Raw genomic sequence first — 21,102 nt, forward strand, 5'->3', positions numbered from 1 at the left:
CACTCCTCTCGCTTCCTTCCTCTCCGTCACCTACTAACACATATCATCTCTGGCATCTCCCCGTCTGCTGTCTCCCTCTCCACCACCACTTCCACCACCACCACCATCACCACCATTTCTCCCTCCTTCTCACACTCTCAACCTTGCCGCCTCGTGCAAACTCACGCGTGCACACACTCATGCTGATTGGCACCCAAGGACAGAGCACCCTCTCTCCTGTACCAGCGACCAGGCGGTTTGCTCGTGTGGCCAGGCTTCTTGACACTGAGCTCAGCGGAGGAAGAGGACGAGGAAGAGGCCATGGAGCACAGCCACATCTTCCCTGTTTTTTCCCCAAATGGTAGCACCTGGAGCCCGGGGCAGCATCCCTCTGAGTTTGCCCAGGGATGCCCCCTCGGACCGCTGCCTGTCATCTACTACAGCGTCCTGCTCTGTCTCGGCCTGCCAGGTAAGAAACGTGCACATGAGTGTGTGTGTGTATGTGAGTGTGAGTGTGTGTGTGTGTGTCTAATCACAAGCACATCTCATTCTGTGTGAATTTGCTCATCGGTGCTTTGCCGGAGTCACGCTTTGCATCTTGATTTGTTGTGCACTTGTCTGCAGGTTTGAGTGAGTGTGTGTTGTGCACAGCTGCTCCTGAGTGTCACTCTTTGCACACACACACACACACACACACACACACACACACACTGTTGATTTGTCATTCTGACCTTGTGGCAATCACTTGTGCATGCGTACGTACTTTGTATGTATTTGTCATTGCTTGTACTCTGCTGTTTGGAGGGTTTGTGCATTTGTTTAGTTGGTAATATTGAAGCACCATTTAAAGAGTGGAGACATCAATCGTATGTGCAGGGCATCATCAAATCTGACTGTTAACCCTTTAAAACTGCACCTTTTTAGTTCATCTGTAGTCGCTCTTGATGAATATGTGCATGACAGATTGAGCACTGACTAGGCTTGACCTCGGGGACAAGTGTGCATTACATGGCTCTGCTGGATGACCTGGATTGATGACACTTCCTTGTTGCGTCTTTACCATTGACTGATTACCATTGACTGATTAGTCCATTCACAGTCACTGTCGGACCCATTTACTGCCTCACTCCCACTGCGTGATCTATGAGCGTTGACCTAGTCTCACACAGGGAAGCAAAGCGGTGTGTGCGTGTACATCTGTGTATATGAATGTGTGTGTGAGAGAGAGACAGAGACAGAAAAGATGGAGGTCAGATGAAAGAGAAAAAGTGTGGATGACTAATCAGAGGTCAGGGGTTCAGACTGTCGGATCCACTCTGTTTCAACCAAAATGCAGGACTCATTCTGTGCATAAAGGATAATTCAGGGGTTTTACTATTTCACACTGATGTTGATGAGCACAATCAGTGACTTTTCTTGTCTTATTTATAAGACTAAGATACCTTCTCAAGCTCTGCACCCCTCGATAAAGACTGAGAGTGAGATATTATCACCAACCTAAGCTGTCCTGGTTCAAAACAAATCTGCAATGCAAAGTGAAAAGCTCCTGTATGCCAAGACTGCAGCTGCTCCACGAGATTTTGCAACCTTGTAAAAGTAAAAGTCTGCCGTTTTGATCAAATCTCACCTAATTATTTCTCCTGGACGGCAAATCAAGTCTTGCACAAGCAATTCTCATCGCTGTCATTTAAAGTTTCCTGCCTCGGAAGTTTTATTCGATTCTGCTGCTGAGTCGTCTTTACAAATGTGATTGAGGCTGTTTGTTTAATCACTGAGTAACAATAACCCAGGAGTGTAATGCAATCTTACAATGGTTGTCTGAATTAATGGCAGAGTTGAGTGCGGCGGGCTGATACTTTGCGGCAGCCAAGTTCGACTTATTCAATCATTATGACACAGCTCGTTCCACTCAAGCTGAATCATGAATGTTTCATGAGCGCGGCATGTGTGAGTAGTAGCGGCGTGACCCGCAGACCCACAGGTATTTAACACTCTAGAAGGATTTGAGGCTGTTACTTTGATTACCAGCCAGTGTTTCATTCGTTCTAACAGCAACAGGGCTTCAGGGAGAGGTCGTCATGATGTCCATATGTTTCTCTCAGACTTTGACCTTTAAGCTGCAGCCGGTGAGGAGGTTGCGTCGAGAGCACAGACTCGAGGAGGAAAGATGATGGAAGGTGATGAGAAAAGGGATTACGCAAGTCAAGTGGTGGGATATGATTACTCCATGACCTAGGGAAATGATGAACCGAAAGCTCTGAGTGAACAGGACGTCGTATGAGGCAGACAAGGACACCCAGAAGAAGAAGAAGAGCGGAGTTAAGAGAAAGAGATGAATAGCAGCAGAGCCAGCGAAGTAGCACCCCTGAGCCCTGAGTGGGGGAGCTACAGACGACGGAGCCGAGACGAATTGCCACATTTTTAATTAATCGCTAACTCCTTCTCTCTCCTTCTCTCTCCGCTCACCACACCACACTGCTTGAGACAGAGCAGACGTGTGCTGGCATAGCAAACAGCACAGTGAAGGAGTCGGTGCTTCGTCTAAGCCTTTGACATGCGGGGATTACAGAAGTGAGGCCTGCTCTTTGTACAGTACAGTATGTCTCATAACACTCAAAGCTAATACTGTACAGTATGTTGAAGCTGATGAAGTGATTCGGCGTGACATAACCGAGTGTCCATGTGAAGCACCTCTGAATATCCGGGCTGAGACAGCTGCCATCGTTTTTTCTCTACACAATGAATTAATGGTGTTTACAGACTTTTTACCTGCACACATACATTTTAAATCCCACCTGCTCGAGTGTTGTTAACTCGAGGTCATTGCTGATGCCTGAGTATGGCCTGAAGAGGCCTGCTTTTAAATGACTCGTAAATGTGTTAATGTTGATAAAATGTCCGTGCAGCAAGGCACAAAAGCCACTAAGAGGATTAAGTTCTATTGTATTCTATTTAATAATTCAACATTTGTAATTATTATTTAATCAGTCATCAAGCACCCATAAAAGACAGTCTGAAACTTGCAACATGGTAAGATCATTAACACACCAGCAACATGTTGTCTTTGACATCACACATTTTTACATTCGCTGCTAAATTTATATTTCTATTAGACACACGTGATGTATTACTTCAACACCTCTTTACTGTGTGTGGCATCAAGTGGTAACTTCAGTATTCTTCAACCTGGACCCTGTTTCCTCATGTGTCTAAATGACTAATGGAGACACAATTTTTGAAATTGGCCATTACTGAAATTGAAATTGATCAGCCTTAAAACAGGCTGCAGTGTGCATGGTGCCACTTTACGTCCACTAAAAGTGTTCGTTTTTGCCACTGACAGCCTCAGATTATTACGCTAAGAGTCTGACAATGACGTAGAAAGGATCTCTCATGAAATAGACCTTTTCTTATAGAGTAAGATCCTTTATATTAACCAGAAACAGACCCAAAATCGCTATCGCCAAACCCACCAGACTCCATTTAAATAAACAGTCATTTTGGTGTGTATAGAGCCGGCACATTTTCACGTCTAACTGGGTGAATTAAGGGTTTATGTCAAACAAACCAGAGTTGTTTTTTGTTGGAACACTGGGAATATGAACCAAAATGGATTTTGTGAGATTTTCAGCTTCAAGTGAAATTTGTTTTGTGATGATAAAATTATTGTTTATTTAAATGGAGTCTGGTAGGTTTAACGATAGCGATTTTGGGGCTGTTTCCTGTCAAACCAAAAGGATTTTACTTCTTAAAAAAAAGGCCTGTCTCTGTAGGGATCATTTCCATAATGTTATCAGACACTTAAAATAACAATCTGAGCCTGCCAGTGGCAAAAACAAGCACTTTTGGTGGATGTAAATTGTTGGTGCATGTACGCAGTGTTTACATTGCAGCCTGTTTTACAGCTGCACACACTGAACACCTGAACACTGGTGGAAAAAATTCAGATCATGATCTTTTTTATTTGTTTAATGCTCTATAAGATACTCATATGTTTTGTATGTAATTTTGTAACCTGCAAAGTAGCCAGTAACTCAAGCTTGAAAATCAAAGTAGGAGAGCAGAAATTACAGTATTTACCTCTGATGCAGTGGACTAAAGGTAGAATTACAAAGTAAAGTAAAATCTACTCATGTATAGTAGTTGACTCATTGTACTTAGTTACATTCAAACACTTGTAGTTATTGAAATCACACCAGCTGAACATCAAACAGTGAAAAAACATGAAGAATACTAGATGGAAATATGACATTATTTGTTTGATTCATGTATTAATTCGAGGACGGTTATAAGTCACCTCCACGGGGATGTTTTCATCTGTCACTGTCTTTTGTCTCATCAATGGAGTGAAAGCTTGAGGGACAAATGAGTCACATGCTTCACGTGTGTCGTGATTTATTGCGGAAGTTCCATTGCACTTTGCTTTTATCAGTATATCCATTTTTACACCTTAGAAATTTTGACTTTTTTTTTTATAGTTTTTGGCATTTGCACTCACAGGGATGCACAAGTTCAAATGTGGATAAAAATATTGGATTGAAATATACTTACTGTTATAGCCACAAGTCCACAGCAGTCAGTGGTGTTGGATAGGCTAACAAAACGATGGACTCTGACATGGGAGACAGCTCTTTGTTCTCCTTCCAGCAGTCATTAGCTGTGTCTCTGTTCAGGGGCTGCAGCCACCGAAGGCTGCATTTGAAGACCGACTGCATCACATCGGCGCGACCAAGGCTGTCCCATTTTGAAGACTCCTTTAAATGCTGCTGAAAAATGCAGCCTTGTTTCCCAGAATTTGGAGGATGCAACGGATGAATCCTTCGTGGCCCAGCCTATCCCAAGATGCATTGCATAGGTTAACTAAGATTTGTTAACTAGCTAATGGTTAACTGTTATTAACATTACTATTAGCTGAAAGCACACAGCGTAAACAATCTTAATTTGATAAGTTTACCTAAATATGGTCCATCTGCCTGAAATATAACTAACTTACTAGCTTACTCCTTCTTTCGTCAAGTGCAGCTGGTTGCTAGGTAACAGCAACGGCAACAGGTCGGGGTGAGAACAACTGTCTAGGAAACAAGGAAATCCTACGCAGGTCAGACCGTCCAATTGCGGACGTGGCCGACATTGACCGTGAAGGCCGTGTCCCTGAATTGAGACACAGCTAATGTAGATTTCTTTTAACCACGATCACAGTTATTCGTTAATCTTAACCAAATAGTCAATATTGTTACTATGACGACTAGAAATTTTAACGAAAACACAGTGTTTCCTCAAGTTGTTTTTGTACCTAAATGTAACCAGAATTGTCAGATACCACTTTTATTTTTGTAATGGTGATTTGTAACAGTTTTGGAAGGCACTGTATAAAATTATTTTGTAATTTAACTTAAAATATTTGTTGGAAACAGTATGTGCGACTAAAGGCTCATTTATGCTCTACGTGAAATACGGATCCGGATACGGACGGAGCCTTCTGTTCGTGCTCCGCGTTCATTTCGTCCGTATTTCTGCCCGTTTCCATAAAGCTTACGGATACGGGCCAAACGGAGCAGTACCACCGGGAACCGTGGGGGCAGTGTTGCTGTCACTACCCGATACGTAGCTCTAGTGAGACACGAAGAAGAAATAACAATTCAATTTCTCTCATCGGCAGTACTAGAGAAAAGAATTCTCCGTCCTCCAGTCGCGATGTATTTAACGGCCTCACCGACCACCGCCTCCTACAACGCTGCCTTTGTTTTTGTCTTTTATGCAAGAGGTACATTATCAATATCTCCTCCACAGTTGCCATGTTTGTTTTTGAGTTTGTTGTTGTCATAAACTTTTGACGCTGGGCTGCCTCCTGGTGGATATATTGGTTAACATCCATGCCAACGTAAAGGGCGCATGGAAGTATGTGGGCAGTGAAGGTAACATCGTTTGAAACGGACATACATTTTTGTATGTAAAGGGAGCATAAATGAGCCTTAAGGCCCTGTCTACAAGTGTACAGACATTTTAAAAAACTGATATTTTTCTCTACGCTTTGGCCAGTGGAGTGTTTGCTTGTTAAAACTGACATTTTTTTTTAAAAGGTGCAGTTCTTTCAAAACTCTAATTACTTTGTACCCGTGTGGACGTGTAAAACAGAGCATTTGGAAACGATGACATCATCTCCTCAATTTGTGCATGTCAGTTGTTGCTTTGTGTAATAAACATGCAACAGAAACAACAGCAGCAATGGCGGACTACCGGTTCGTTCATGTTTTGTTAGCACAGATTGGTCTAATGACTACTTTACACTTAAACGTAGTGTTGCTTATCCACACCACGGATGAACAGAGGTGTCTGCACCCAATGTTACTGCCTCCACCTCAGTGTTTGCAGTTTAAAGGCTGCCAGAAACCATGGCTTTGGATCTGGATTGGTCAGATTAGTAGGACAATTTTGAGAGTGGGATTGTTGTGGATAAGGTGTGGAAGGAAACTTTATGTCCAGAGCATCACTCATAACTTTGAGTGAGCTCCTTGGTTTTTATGTTGAAGGGGAATAAACAGTGGTGAGATCTGCAGCAGGGGTTTTGACAAAGGCAACTCTAGCCTCAACAGTGACGAGCACTTGAAGTTGTTTTTGAGTTCTAGTGTGTACAGAGATGTTTTGTAAAATGAAGGACATGTGGACAGATTTTTTTTTTTAAACGCTGTGGGAAAACATCTGTAGACGTGTAGACAGGGCCTGAATAATCCCCACTCAAATGTCTATTGACTGTTGAGTGCTTACAACCGGTGAATCAAACTGGCTGTGTAACGTTGAATAGGTGCCGACAAGTGGTTGTATAGTGTACAGATGCATGTGGATGTGTCCTTTGTCCACGTGTGTGCACAGACATGTGACCTCAGGTACTCCACAGCATGTTGGTGCGCTCCTTCCTTCCGTCTTGAGGCCTCTTAGAGTTTGTGTGGCTGTTTGAGAGTCAGCGGTGTGACTGGCACACGTGAGAGTTGAAAAACATCCCCTCCCACTCCCACTTATCTGCACACCAGAAGGGGAAAAGGTCGGGGATGTTCTGCGCTAACAACCCTCTGTTCCACGTCACAGTGGAGGCCAGGTGTCAGCCGCGACTTAATGAAGAGATGGGCCCCAGTGGTTTTCAGTTTGGACTTATTGATCTGTCAGTCTGCACCAGCGACAGGGCATCTGTGGTGGGATGGTGGCTTGTTAATAGATACTATCACTCTAAAAGTGGAGTTTGAGATTAGGTGGTGTAAAGTGGACAAAGAGGAGAGGATGTGAAAGCTTGTGTTGAAGCATGGACAGCCAGGAAAAGATAGTGAATATTCAGTAAATCAAATGGAAGAGGCTTTGTAGCTCTGGATTGTCTCCAGTCTGAGAACGGAGAGGAAGGGAAAGAGAGAAGTGGTGTCAGCTTGTCATGGGGGAGACGAGCCAGAGAGGGCGCGGGAGGACAGAGGAGGCAAGAGAGGAGGGAGGTGTTGTTAGAGGCAATAAATCAGAGATGTTGTTGATGCAGTGACAGAGCTGACTTTGTTTGACCAGCTGACAACAGAACGCTGTTGCCGCTGCTGAAAACACTGCAAACCCAAATCCCCCGCATATCATTTGGCATTTTCTGGATCACAGTGATACATCAGTCTGAGGATAATTACAGTACTGTGATCTAGATGTCGTGTTAATGTTTCATTTTCCTCCTCATCTTCCATCCATTTACCCTTCTTCCCCTCTGCATTTAATTCTCTCCTCGTCCCTCTATCTCCCTCCAAATAACTTTCACCTTTTGTGTTTTTTTTCCACAGCTGAAACCTCATAAAACCATTTGGAGAAGATCCCAGAGCACATTATAAATGTTAGTATTGTTTATAAACCCTTTAAACACGATGAGCTGTCAGCCTGCAGTGTCTCATCACTGGCAGCAGTGTTAGCCTTGAAGTCAGGACAGTCATCTCCACCAAACTTTGACTCACTGTGGCCTGTCTGTGAAATGAATGGCTGTTAGAGGTGAGCAGAGGCAGAGCACTGCAGTAGCATCAATATCATTAGCAGCAACCAGGGCCTCTCTTAATATGCCCATTAACCTTAAATATCTTGTTTCAATACATATCTCTTTTTCTCATTCTTGCTCTATCATCTTTATTGCATCTTTCTTTTTCTTATGAGTTTCCCTTACCCTTCCTCATTAACTCTCAGATCACATACATCAGGCTTATGCTCACAATAAATTGTGTCCAACTGATATTATCCAACACAATCGCCAGGGAAATGTTTGGATTGTATGCTGCTGCAAACTATACGGATACTTTACATTTGCACAATATGTTGAAACTTTGCTGTATTTAATGTGTGGTTATGTTTATGCACAAAAACTACTTGGTAATGTTGAGGAAAAGATCATGTTTTGGCTTAAATACCCAGTGTTGGTGGCACAATACCCTCTGATTTAATATTTAATTCTTACCTGTTCTACTCTTGCATTACGTTTTTGCACACTTGTAGGACAATGCACAGATTTGTACATATTTCATATGTTTCTATTTCTTACACAACATATCTCTTTTATATTTATATTCATATATTGTGTTATATATTGTAGCATAATGCACAATTTTCTCAGTTTTTTCACATTTTTGTTGCACACTGCTTATTTTATTTTTCTTTTCTCATAGTTTCTCTGTGTCTGTACAGTGGATCATTACAAAATGCCCATGTTTGGAGCCAAAACACCTGCAGAAAAAACTCTGACAGGTCACTACAAAATGCTCACGTTCAGAGCCTAAAAAGACGCAGGGAAAATACTGACAGGTTGCAACAAAATGCCCACATTCAGAGCCTATAGAGACACAGGAAAAACACTGACAGGCTTTACAGAACACCCAAGTTCAGAGCCTAAAAATTGTCTGGAAAAACACTGACAGGTCGTTACAAAAAAACCCCAAGCTCAGAGCCTAAAAATTGGCTGAAAAAACACTGATGAATTGCCACAAAATGCCCATACTTGGAGCCTAAAAATCCACTGGAAAAACACTGACGCGTCACTACAGAATGCCCATGTTTGGAGCCTAAAAAGATGCAGGAAAATCACTGACAGGTCGTTACAAAATGCCCACATTTGGAGCCTAAAAGTCAGTTGGAAAAACACTGACAGGTGGCTACAAAACACTCATGTTTGGAGCCTAAAAAGACGCAGGAAAAACACTGACAAATCGCTACAAAATGCCCTCATTCAGAGCCTAAAAAGCCATAGGAAAAACACTAATGGGTTGCCACAAAATGCCCATGCCTGGAGTCTAAAAATCTGCTGGAAAAACACTGACAGGTTGCTACAAAACACTCATGTTTGAGGCCCTAAAAAGCGGCTGGAAAAACACTGATGAGTCGCTATAAAATGCCCTCATTTAGAGCCTAAAAAGACACTAGAAAAACATTGACAGGTCACTACAAAATGCCCATGCTTGGAGCCCAAGAAAACAGCTGGAATAACACTGGCACATTGCCACAAAATGCTCATGTTTGGAGCCTAAAAAGACACAGGAATAACACTGACAAGTCACTACAAAAAGTCTATGTTCAGAGCCTAAAAATCCGCTGGAAAAACACTGATGGGTTGCTACAAAATGCCCACGTTTGGAGCCTAAAAATCTGTTGGGAAAACACTGACAGGTGGCTACAAAACACTCATTTTGGAGCATAAAAAGACACAGGAAAAACACTGACAAGTCACTACAAAATGTCTACATTGAGAGCCTAAAATGCACCTGTAAAAAGACTAATGGGTCGCTACAAAATGCCTACGTTTGGAGCCTAAAAATCTGTTGGAAAAATACTGGCACATTGCTTCAAAACGCCCATGTTCTGAGCCCTAAAAAGACACAGGAAAAAAATTGACAGGGTGCTACAAAATACCCAAGTTCAGAGCCTAAAAAGCAGCTGGCAAAACACTGGCAAGTCGCCACAAAATGTCCCCGTTTGGAGCCTGTAGAGCCGGTGAAAAAGCACTGATGGGTCACTACAAAACGCCCAAGTTTGAAGCATAAGAAGCTACTGGGAAACAATGCTGACAGGTAGCTATGAACTGCCTACGTTTTGAGCCTTAAAAGCCGCTGGAGACACAGCAATGACTTGCTAAAACATAACTGATATTGTTGTTTCTTAGTCTAAAATAGTGGTCTGCAGCTTGGCAGCTGCCATCTACATGGCAGTACAAACCTGAATTTCGAGCCAAATAAATAGCGCTAAGGAGGATTCATAGCATTAGGGGTTTTCTCTCCATTTTAAACTGTTTTAAAACGTCGGCAAAATCATAATTCTGTCTTCACTGCATGGTGTTTTTTTGTGGCTTTTGTGGCTTTGTTCCTGGTTTTCGTTTGGGGGAATTAAGGAATCGCCTCTGCTTTATGTCGGGTCTGACACTTAGAGAAGACAAAAGGGAAATGGTTGTCATCAGGAACAAAGTGCTTGTGACCTTTGAAGCAAGCTTTGATATTCACCCCCTCTCTGACTCTCGCCTCACTTCCTTTCCTCTCACCGCCTCACCGCTCTCCTCTATACCCCTCTCCCTCCGTCTCATTCTGTCTTTCCGTCTAATCCTCCCCTCCATTCCCTCTCAATAACCTGCTCTCCTTTTTAACTATCTGTGACCTTCTTCAGACCACACTTTCCTTCACCTTCCATCTATATCCTCATCCCTCTCTTCTACACTCATCTCATCTTATTAGCCTCCGGATAAGCCGTCAAAGCGAAAACTCAATTTTCTCCAAATGACAAAAAAAAAAAAGCTTAATTGCATTGCTCACTTTTTTGCGGGGTATAATTTCCTTTTTAAAATGTTCAGTGTAATATGAAGCCCAGGAGAAAGCCTAATGACTAGTATGCAGCCTCTCATGTTTTGCCACCGATTTCGAGGGGTTAAGATGCGCAGTGTCGTTTGTCGACAGCCCGTCTGAACACGTCCCTTTAGTGGTGGGATGAGTCAGCCTCGTTACACACCTCGGGGAGCACGCTGTGCCTTCTCTTTTCCCGCAAAACGACGTCAATGGCCCTGTCCCCCGTCATATTAGGGGAGCAGCAGGGGGAGCACAGACACAAAAGCACTCCCACACAAGTCGACAGAAGGGGTCACCTATGCAAACACATACACAGACACACAAGCAAATGTAGACAGAAGACAAACACACAGCAGCCCATTAGCTGTCCTGCAGGTCATTTTAATCCCCTCTCAGTGGGAGACACTTATTTCGCAAAGAGAAACAACAGGGACATTTGCATGTGTCCAGGCATGAGATGCACGTGTCTCAGTATGCATGCATTCATGCTGTATGTGTGTTGTCCTCATTTTTGTGTTCTGTGTATGCATGGGTGTGCAGCTCTCGTCTGTCCCCCCTTCCTCGACCCCAGAGACAATGTAAGGACCAGGAGTCAATTGAAATGAATGGGCAATCCAGTGCAAGCTGGCTAGAGCTAAATGGAAATGTCAGGCTCACCACGGATCCCTTTTGTTTGTCTGTAGAAGGCCTCGTCTCACCGGGGAGCCCGGACAGAATAATACCCAACCAATGACAGTCAACACCTCACTGTTTCCATTTCATGTCACTCCTCTCTGTTTAGCGGGCAGAGGTACAATACAGGTAGTGAAGCGAGGGATTAAAGGTGAGGCACATTCTGCAGGGTTTGTAATGGACCTCCAATAGGAAGTTTATGTGCAGCTCAGAGCTTAGCTGCAACTTTTTCTGGTACAAAAAACACAAACAGTGTTAAGATCTCTTGGATAAACCAGGTGATAGGCTGCAGGTGTGTTTACAGTACGGGGGTGGCTGTATGGGGAAACAACACACACAAAGACTCAGTATGACCAGACTGAGATAAAAAAAGATTGTTGAAACAAGCAGTAGGCAAAACAAGAGACATTAAATCGGGTAGCTCAACAGATGTGCTGCATGTTAGAGTTGTTTCGTTTATTCGACAATGATAGCTCAAGGAGGTTTATGGCAACAAAAACGTCAGAATAAATGTTGGCAGTGGACATTTCTGTAAATCACGGATATGTTTAATTTGTCAACACATTCTAACTCCAACCTCATCACATATTGACGTTTGGTCATGGATCTTCCATGTCCAGATACAATGTGAAAGGTACTCTTCCAAGTAAAAGTCTGTTTGTTGGACCCATACACCACCCCTCCAACCTGCCCTACTCGGACTTTCGCCACCTTAACTTTCATTCTTGTCCTGTTCTTGTTTCCCCATGAGCCGCTGAGCAGCCACGTATTATGCCAGCGTTAAAGGATGGATTTTTTTTGTCAGTGTCTGATGCCACAAGTCACTGCCCAAGCACCAGATTTTGGAGTGAGACCAGGTTGAATTTGTACAATAATAATGTAGTGGATATGTTAAAACTTTACTTTTCAACAATACTGTTGGTAATGCGTTGTTATGTTCAGGCACAAAAAACACTTGATTATTCTTAGTATGTATTTTTACATCTCCACTGACCAGTGGATACTTGGTCAAGACCCCTGGGGATCATGTTCTGTTATGACAGACGTCATGGCGTCAGAAGTGCTAGGCTTACTGATGAATGGACAAGTTAGACTAATGTGTCAAGGCACCATTTTAGGTAATAGTATACATGCCACCATCCTATATAAGCTGTGTCTCTCTCTGTTCACAATCATCACATAGCTTCTGCATGTAGCCATGTTGATCCGAGCTCGTAATTAAGCGTGCATTAAGAAAGAACTCCCTGATCGGCCTCATCCTTGAATTCTCTGTATCACCACAGAAACACCTACTCTCAATTATGGTTAGGAAAGGATCATGTTTTGGCTTTAAATACCTGCTTTTGGTGCCACAATGCTGTAAATGCAATGATGTGTCATTGTGGAGTGGCACAACCGGCGCTGACAATGTCAAGAATGTGTCTCTGAAAAAAAAAAACAGTTAGGTTGTCTTTTAGTCATGAACAGGGGTCTGCAGTTCTGTGAAAAACCCAGAAAACTGAACCTGTTCAGAAAATTTGAATTGGCCTCAATGGTCGTAGTTTTAAACACTCACAGTTCTGCTCCAAAATTACCTGGTTAGGTTTAGGCAACAAAACTACTTCATGGTTTGGCATCGAACAAGTACTTTTGTCACTAATGTAAGATATATGCCACATGACATACATCACATACGGCACTAGCGTAGCATGCCACGCAGACTAGTATACTAGATGACGTTATTAGTAAAAGAAATCAATCTTGACTTCGGGACACAAACACTAGTCTCCTGGGTGAAAGCTCTGTGTTTGTTAACCCAGCCAGCAACCCTCCTGCTCACCTTATAGGGGCTACTTAGATATTTGTACATCATTGTGCGGACTTTGTTGCTTTTTATGCTACGTCACATCAGTTCCTTCTCTGCTCCTGTAAAAATTACTACCACCACTAAAGGGTGCCGTCTTACAATAAACCTAAGTATGGGTCGTAATAAGCTGCCAACTCACTCGACCTATGTGGTCGTTTTTTCAGTGAGAGCGGGCTGGACTTTGATGCGTAGCCTAAAATCAGTGGAGTTTCCCTTTAACTTTCTTTAATTGCTGTAATTTGGTCAAACCAATGTACAATAATACTCATCACCGAAAAACATAAAGTACACAGTGTTGGAACATGGTGACATTAATATCCCACATCTATATTTAGATGACAAATTTTAAAGACAAATTACAAATACAAAATCAGTCTTAAAGAACCTACAATTATTACGCTGAAGGTTATTAAAAACCTCATGCTGCTTAATGTGAGGATCCATATCCTTGGGTCCAGGGTAAACCTAAAATTTTATGTATTCTGGATTAATGCGCAGTGATTGTGGACCAAACTGACCACCAGGAGAGAAGAAGAAACAGACAGACAGACAGACAGACAGACAGGAGAAGATTAGTAGCTGAAAACAAGGAATCAATAACACAATCAACCAAGATTCGACATGAAAGCAATTTAACTTGCCTCTGCAGAGGTTGGTGTGATGCACAAGCGGTGGTGAGTGTGATGGTGGGGGTTGTCGTGCAATCCAGCAGCCCTACGTGTACACATATATTGGCTTGTCGAGTCTTGTAAACTGCTTTGACGTCTCATTTTATGTTTATTGATAGATTGTGCCTTAATGTATCGGCGCATCCCTAATGATTTGTGTGCATGTGCAGACATGTGTAAATGTGTGTTTGTATGTGTGTGCGCGCGCGCGTGTCTTCTGCTGCACATCCTCCAGTCTGGCAAGGACATCTTTAGTCATTAGCTGGAGCCGGCTTTGTAATTTGTAATCAGCTGATAGTGGCTGAGGCTGTGAAGTGTGATGTACCAGACTGCCATATTTAATCCAATCCCAGATCTATTACTGCAGAGAGGGACAGGACCACAGAACACACGCACACACAGACACTGTATGGACGGTGACAGCTGCTAAATGCATTGATGTCTCAGTGATGCTGCATGCGAATCAGTGTCAGAGGCATCTTCATCCAAGGAAACAGATGGGACATGTCTTCATGCTGCACCAGCAAGTTTCACTAAATGAGATTGGTTAGCAACAGAACAAAAGGATGGATACATTGGTGTGTGTGTGTGTGTGTGTGTGTGTGTGTGTGTGTGTGTGTGTGTGTGTGTGTTTTGTTAGTTAATAAATTAAAGTTGTACAGCATGAAACAGGACTCTTTGGACACATCAGAAAAGCATTAATTTTCTCAAATAACACCTTTGAATTTTACACTCCATGTCACCATTGTATTGAATGAACACACAAGTGTCTACTTAAATAAATAGGAATATCTTAATACTATAGCTCATCAAAAAAACTCACTTCCAGTGTGAAACCAAAAGTCAGTGAAGTTATTTTAATAACAACAGGTGATAGTATATATAGCATGCTATGCAGTTAGTCAGCAGCATTTCATTTTATGTACCTGAGGCTGGGGTTTTCGTCCCGGAAGTTTGTCATTGGGTCCATATAAGACGATATCCAGAATTATCTTAGACAAATGGAAAATCATCCTAAAAACACAATTCCCATATTACTGCTTCAAGATAAAACCATTTATTTCCAAACTGTCAATATCAGCTTTTCAGGAACTCAGAAAAACAATCTTGTGCATAGAAGTTCATTTAAAATAACCTTAATTTAAGGTTTATTAAAGGTGCTCTGTGCAATAAGACTCCTGATAATAGCCCAGAACGGACAAACCAAACACTGGCTTCAGAAAGGGCCATTCACGTTGTCGCCTTTTTGCGTTTGGCATCAGCCACCGTGGTAACTCCAACTGCACTGAGCAGCACTGGAGTTACACCAATTTGTAACATGACACTGCTTTATTCAGTGTTTCTATTGGTTTGAATCACCTAGTCCATTTGTTTTTAACAGGAAGAGTCCTTTGTGGATAATTCAGCTTCCAGTTAAAACCTCCTGAACGTCTGGATCTTGTGTTATATAAGAAAAAATGTGACCACACACTAGCATGTTGCATCAGAAATACATGAATTTGTAATGTGTAACTGCTTTATTCGGTGTTGTTACCAGTTTAAATCACTGGGTCAGTTTGTTTTGGAGAGGAAGAGATTTCTGTGGATAATTTGGCTCCCGATAAAACCTCCTGAACAACAAACACTGAAGGAATTCTAGCTAGGAGAAGTTTTAGCTGTTTGCAATCTGCAATTTACCACTCGATGGCGCCAAATCCCCCTAAATCATATGCACTTCACCTTTAAATCACCGTGTCAGATTGTTTTGGAGAGGAAGAGACCTTCTGAAAACCTCCTGGGCAATGAGCGCTGAAGAAATTCTAACCAGGAGACATTTCAGCTGGTTGCAATCTCTAGTCCTTACCACTAGATGCCGCTATATCCCCCTAAATCTTATACACTGACCCTTTAACTGATTTTATTTTTTCAACATCACAGTGTAAAAAGTAGCAGGCTACTTTCAGTACACTACAGTGTAAGCAAAGCCAGCATCTTGTTTGCTGTCTCCTCTAAATTTGGGAAACATCTGAGCATACTCACAACCTGTAAACTCGACTGCCTGATTATGGGAATCACCAGGGAATAATACGCGCACGTGACAGAAACAGGGGGAAACAGGGAATAGACAACAAAGAAAGAAGACATGTAATGAGCCTGTTCAACGCAGTCACCCAACTGCAGTTCCACGTGAGAGGCAGAGAGCTGTGCTGCTCCTGCCTGATGCAGCCGCACAGAGGTCATTCTTTGGTAAAAGCAGCAGTGGGATAAATCACATCCAGGCCTGTGTGTCCACATTCTTCTTAACGAAAAATGAGAGAGTAGTGGTGCGCTCTCCTGGGATATTCAGCTGTCCTGTGAAAGAAAGTGACAGACTTGGAATAGATAAACAAGAAGGTGGCGAGGGAAACATTTCATTTGGCACCATGGAAGGGAAGATATGGCGGTTTATGGCGGGGATATGGAGTGAAGATTACAAAAAAAAACAGAGGCAGACAGAGAGAGACGTTGCGTCCTTGTGCTTTGTTTTAGGAGCTAAATTGCCGGTGGCAGGCAGTAGCGAACTCAGCAGATTGCCGAGGCTGAGATGCTGCACGTTGCCCTCCTGTTTTTGTTGTGGCTTTGCTCTTTATTAGAGATAACAATTTGGCCAAAGGCAGAGGCAGGTGCTGCTGGAATTACACAGCAGGTGTAGATGAAGGGAAAAAGGGAAGGGAGCAATAAACAGAGGAGGGATTACACAGTGGGAGAGCTGGTTGAACGTGGTACATACTGACTGGGGGCGATAACAGAGTTTTCTTTGCATATTGCAGGATGAAACTAAAAGAAAATGTGCGCTTGATGCTGCTGATGGTGCTGACAGTGTTTCACATATTTTTGTTTGTTTGTATTGTGTGTTACCTGGCAGTACATATCCACTGCATCTCTGTTACTGTTTGTTGTTGCCTCTTTTCAATCACCTGCCCACTAACACTCAATTTTTCTGTTTCCTTCCCTGCCCTAACCTGTGCCCATTCCTTTTCCAATCTCATACTTTTTCTATCATTTCCCTATCTTCCTCCACCTATCTACTTTCAATCATCCTCCAACATCCCTTCCTCCCCTCCTTCCTCCCCTCCTTCCTCCCCCCAGCTAACATCCTGACAGTGGTCATCCTGTCCCAGCTGGTGCTGCGTCGTCAGAAGTCCTCCTACAACTATCTCCTGGCTCTGGCAGCCGCCGACATCCTGGTCCTGCTCCTCATTGTTTTTGTCGACTTCATATTGGAGGATTTTATTTTGGCCACGCCGCTACCTCCGTCACTGAACAACGCAGTGCAGGTTCTGGAGTTCTCCTCCATCCACACCTCCATCTGGATCACCGTGCCTCTCACCATTGACCGTTACATCGCTGTTTGCCACCCGCTGCGCTACCACACAGTCTCCTACCCGGCCCGCACACGAAGGGTGATATTTGCTGTGTATATTGGGTGCCTGCTCTCTGCAGCTCCTTATTACTGGTGGCCTGAGCTGTGGCACAGCCTGCCTGGGTTGAGCAATGGTGGCGGAGGAGGAGGAGGGGAGGGCAACAGGAGAACTGTGGCACAGCATGTTCTGGTGTGGGCCCACTGCGCCACCGTCTACCTCCTCCCTTGCACCGTCTTCTTCTCCCTCAACACTGTCATTGTTCGCAAGCTGCGCAGACGCCGCAGCTGTTTCCGTCTGCGCGGCTACTCCACCGGCAAGACCACCGCCATCCTCCTCGCCATCACCTCCATTTTCGCTGTTTTGTGGGCGCCACGTACCCTCATGATCCTCTACCACTTCTACTCCCCACCTCCAGCCTCACAAGGTGCCGGCCGACTGCTCCACGCGCTCACCGATCTGGCAAACATGCTAGCATTACTTAACACCGGGGTCAACTTCTTCCTCTACTGCTTCATAAGCAAGCGTTTCCGGGGCATGGCGGCCAACGTGCTGCGCGCCCTGGTCCACTGCCGCAAGCAGCCACCGCCATTCTACGCCAGCCACAACTTTTCCATCACGAGCAGCCCCTGGATCTCACCAGCCAACTCTCACTGCATCAAGATGTTGGTGTACCAGTATGACAAAAATGGGAAGCCAATCTGTATTTCCTCTTGAGTCCTCAGCCACCAGCAGCCGCCCCCACCCTCAGTTGTTGGGGAACATATTCAGGCATTGTCTCCTTGGTGACCAGCTTTGCCCGCATGGGACTCTTTGAGGCTTGAAAATGTCAACACGCCCGGAGAGCACAGAGGGAACAGTTTAGCTAGCTTTGAGCGATAACAAAGTGGTCGGCTAGCAAGGTGGAAAAGCAAACAGCAGATGCGTGCTTGACAGAAAACAGCCTCTCATGTTCAATAAAGTATTCACAAAGCAGCAACCAGCATCAAATAGATGTTGTTTCCTCCATGCAAAAAAAAACAACAAAAAAAAAACTGTAAAGACTGTGACTCACTGACTGATAAAAGGATATCACCACCATCTATCACTTGACTATGAGCCACAGCACTAAAGAATAAACTGACAGACGAATCCTCGGTGAAGCTTCAAACGCTCGGAGACATTGATTTCTTTATGGACTCTCTGTTGCACACTGCCGCCAACAGTGTGAGGAGCTTTGAACAGCTGCGTCTTTGTCCACTGGGAGCTGTTTCCAGAAAGCAGAGATATCCAGTCTGAGAGTCCGGGCGCTGAACATCTCACCTCGAGGGGTGATTTCACTCAGGCAGAGCCACCGACGGTTCTGGCTGTCTCTCAAGCAATGTTAAAACAGCGCTGTCATTTAAACTTTAATATGCAGGGGAGTCTCAAAGGCATGTTAATATGGGCTTTTTTTTTTAAGAACGAACAGCCCTCCTTGACTTTCCTTGTGTGTGTGCCACGTTCATCCTAGCAGTGCAGGTCACCTACAAGTCGGCGCTCGCTATGGAAGTTAGACCACAGATTGTCGTAGGATGAGTAGACTCTGCTTATTGTTGGTTAAATATTTATTAATGGTAGACTTGACTGTTATTGTAGCTTGGCAAAAATACAAGACAAAAAATATGACTTGGGGTCAGAGCCAAGATGTCATTAATATAGTAATCACATTTCCAATATTAGGAAGAGGAAATTTCTGCTATTAGTAGATAGTCCTCTATTAACTATTAATGGTCTTTGGTGACTTACTGTTAGCCATTATCTGGATGAATATAATGAATGTAACTGAACAGCTCTTTAACCCTTTAGCTTTTTGGAGAGACTGAGAGAGAGAGAGAGACAGAGAGGACAGGAAAATCATCTGTCCTTCCCTTCAGTTTGTTGTCCCTCATCCAAGGTTTTCAGTCCCATGATGCAGCAGTGAATTTGGTCTCAGGGCCACAGTGACACATTTCAGCTCGGCTCATTCTGCTGCTGGCTGATGGCAATTCAGTAATATTTTACACTGAAACACAGTCACGTACATCAACTCTGTCTCAGTGCTGCCCGAGTCCTGCCCGGTAACAAACCATAAATGTTAACACACATACACACACACACACACACACACCACGCTCTGTATTGCCTACAGAAACAGCACATTGAGATCAATGCACATCCATTCTGCAGACACCTTGGGGCATTAGCAGTGTTCATCTATCTTGCGAGGATGGAGCTGCGCCAAAGGGCAGATTTCTGTTAATACCTGCCCGGAGATATCAGACACATCAGGCCTTGTTTTAATGGATAAGGCTTTAAATCTGATGAATGTCAGATGTGTCTCTCGCAGCTGATAAAGTCGTGCCCTCCAAACTCTTGTTCAACACTCAAACGTCTGAGACACTTCGGGGGGTTGACTGCAAGTGTGTCATTGCTCTTTCTCTCACCATAGCGACTGTTAAAACAAAAACTGGCAGCTGAAAATCAGGGTTTCATAGTTTGGGCTATTTTTCAAATCGGTTATCATAACATTTAACCAGCTTCAGTGCTGAGATGCGTGGACAGGTCGACTTAACAAGACAAGTCCATTAGGAGTGATCAGCGTACTTTCCAAACTTGAGACCTCAAAAATAGGAAGGATTTCAAATCCAAAGTTATCTGAGGATCCTCTCCCAGAAAAATCTCAGAGACTTTGTGTCCTGCATTCTCGTGACTTTTAATCAGACAATGATCGTAACAATTAACGCAAATTCAGCCAATCCCTGTGAATTCTGCACAACCTTGCATTTTTATCCAGATACCTCAAAATTACCACAAATTAGAACAACACGTTCTCACTCCGACCTCGTCACATATTTGGTCATGGACTTTCCACATCCACATACGACGTGCAAGGTACCCTGGGTGCGTTGGTTGTTGACGTTCTGGGACACCGAGTCAAGTTCTGCCTGTTACATGCATTGTCACACAGGAAGTTTAACATTTACATACAGTCTCTTTCCAAATAAATGCAGTAAGTTGGTGCAACACTGTGAATTGAACAACAAACGCACATGGTTGGGTTTAGGCAACAAAAGGAAGTGGTTAGGTTTAGGAAAAAAGATCCATCCGCAACACCGCCCACCCTTCTCGGACTTTCGCTGCCTTAATTTTCGTCCTTGTCCTGCCACGTTTCCCCGTCATGGCCAGGTGTTGCTGAAATATGAAGGCAACCAGCCGCGTACCATGCTGACATTAAAGGGCGCCTTTTTTTGTTGGTTTCTGACACCGCAAGTCACTACACAAGTGCCGGATTTTGACTGCCCAGTCTTGGAATGAGACTGGGCACTTTAGAACAGGTGAAATTTAATTTCATTGTAGAGCTGCATGCAGCATATTGATTCGCTCAGAGACAGGCTCACACACACACAGTAACAAGGCTTACTGTTAACATCACATGGCGTTACCCAACTGTTATTAACTAGGGTTGGGAACGATTAACCGATACGACCGGATATCCGGTTTGACAAGCGAGAGATACGGCTGCGTCGGTAGCAGCCTCCTCAATCGATACGAATCAGCCATGAATCCTTAGATGAATCGATTGTAGAATCATGGATTCGGGTATCGTGAGACTAGCAATCGGTTGACTGGCTTTAACAGTTTGCATCTCTAAAACAACGCGAGAGCCGGCGGCATGCTCCGTAGCAGGCATTACTGACAACGATAATGGATGTAAACATCAGCGCCAGCTTGAC

The 21,102-nt window shown here is 43.7% G+C and overlaps 1 protein-coding gene across 3 annotated transcripts; it reads left to right on the forward strand.

Annotated features, from left to right (window-relative positions):
* The first annotated feature begins 291 nt into the window (after positions 1-291).
* Positions 292-18,495, forward strand: gpr139 (G protein-coupled receptor 139). Of its 3 annotated transcripts, none has more exons than XM_050069517.1 (3): positions 292-448; positions 16,359-16,361; positions 17,097-18,495. In XM_050069517.1, exons 1-3 carry the CDS (start codon positions 301-303, stop codon positions 18,083-18,085), a joined length of 1,140 nt encoding a protein of 379 aa, XP_049925474.1. In that variant the 5' UTR covers positions 292-300; the 3' UTR covers positions 18,086-18,495. The 3 variants fall into 3 exon arrangements, with proteins under 3 accessions (XP_049925474.1, XP_049925475.1, XP_049925473.1); XM_050069518.1 differs by lacking the exon at positions 16,359-16,361 and adding an exon at positions 803-805 and having other exon boundaries at positions 295-448; XM_050069516.1 differs by lacking the exon at positions 16,359-16,361 and having other exon boundaries at positions 301-448.
* The last annotated feature ends 2,607 nt before the right edge of the window (positions 18,496-21,102 follow it).

The sequence above is a fragment of the Epinephelus moara genome, chromosome 18, assembly GCF_006386435.1.
Source record: "Epinephelus moara isolate mb chromosome 18, YSFRI_EMoa_1.0, whole genome shotgun sequence".
Taxonomy (NCBI): Eukaryota; Metazoa; Chordata; class Actinopteri; order Perciformes; family Serranidae; genus Epinephelus; species Epinephelus moara.

What these genes read in the sequence shown, in the direction of transcription:
- gpr139 (XM_050069517.1), top strand. Translation starts at nt 301, where the DNA reads ATGGAGCACAGCCACATCTTCCCTGTTTTTTCCCCAAATGGTAGCACC.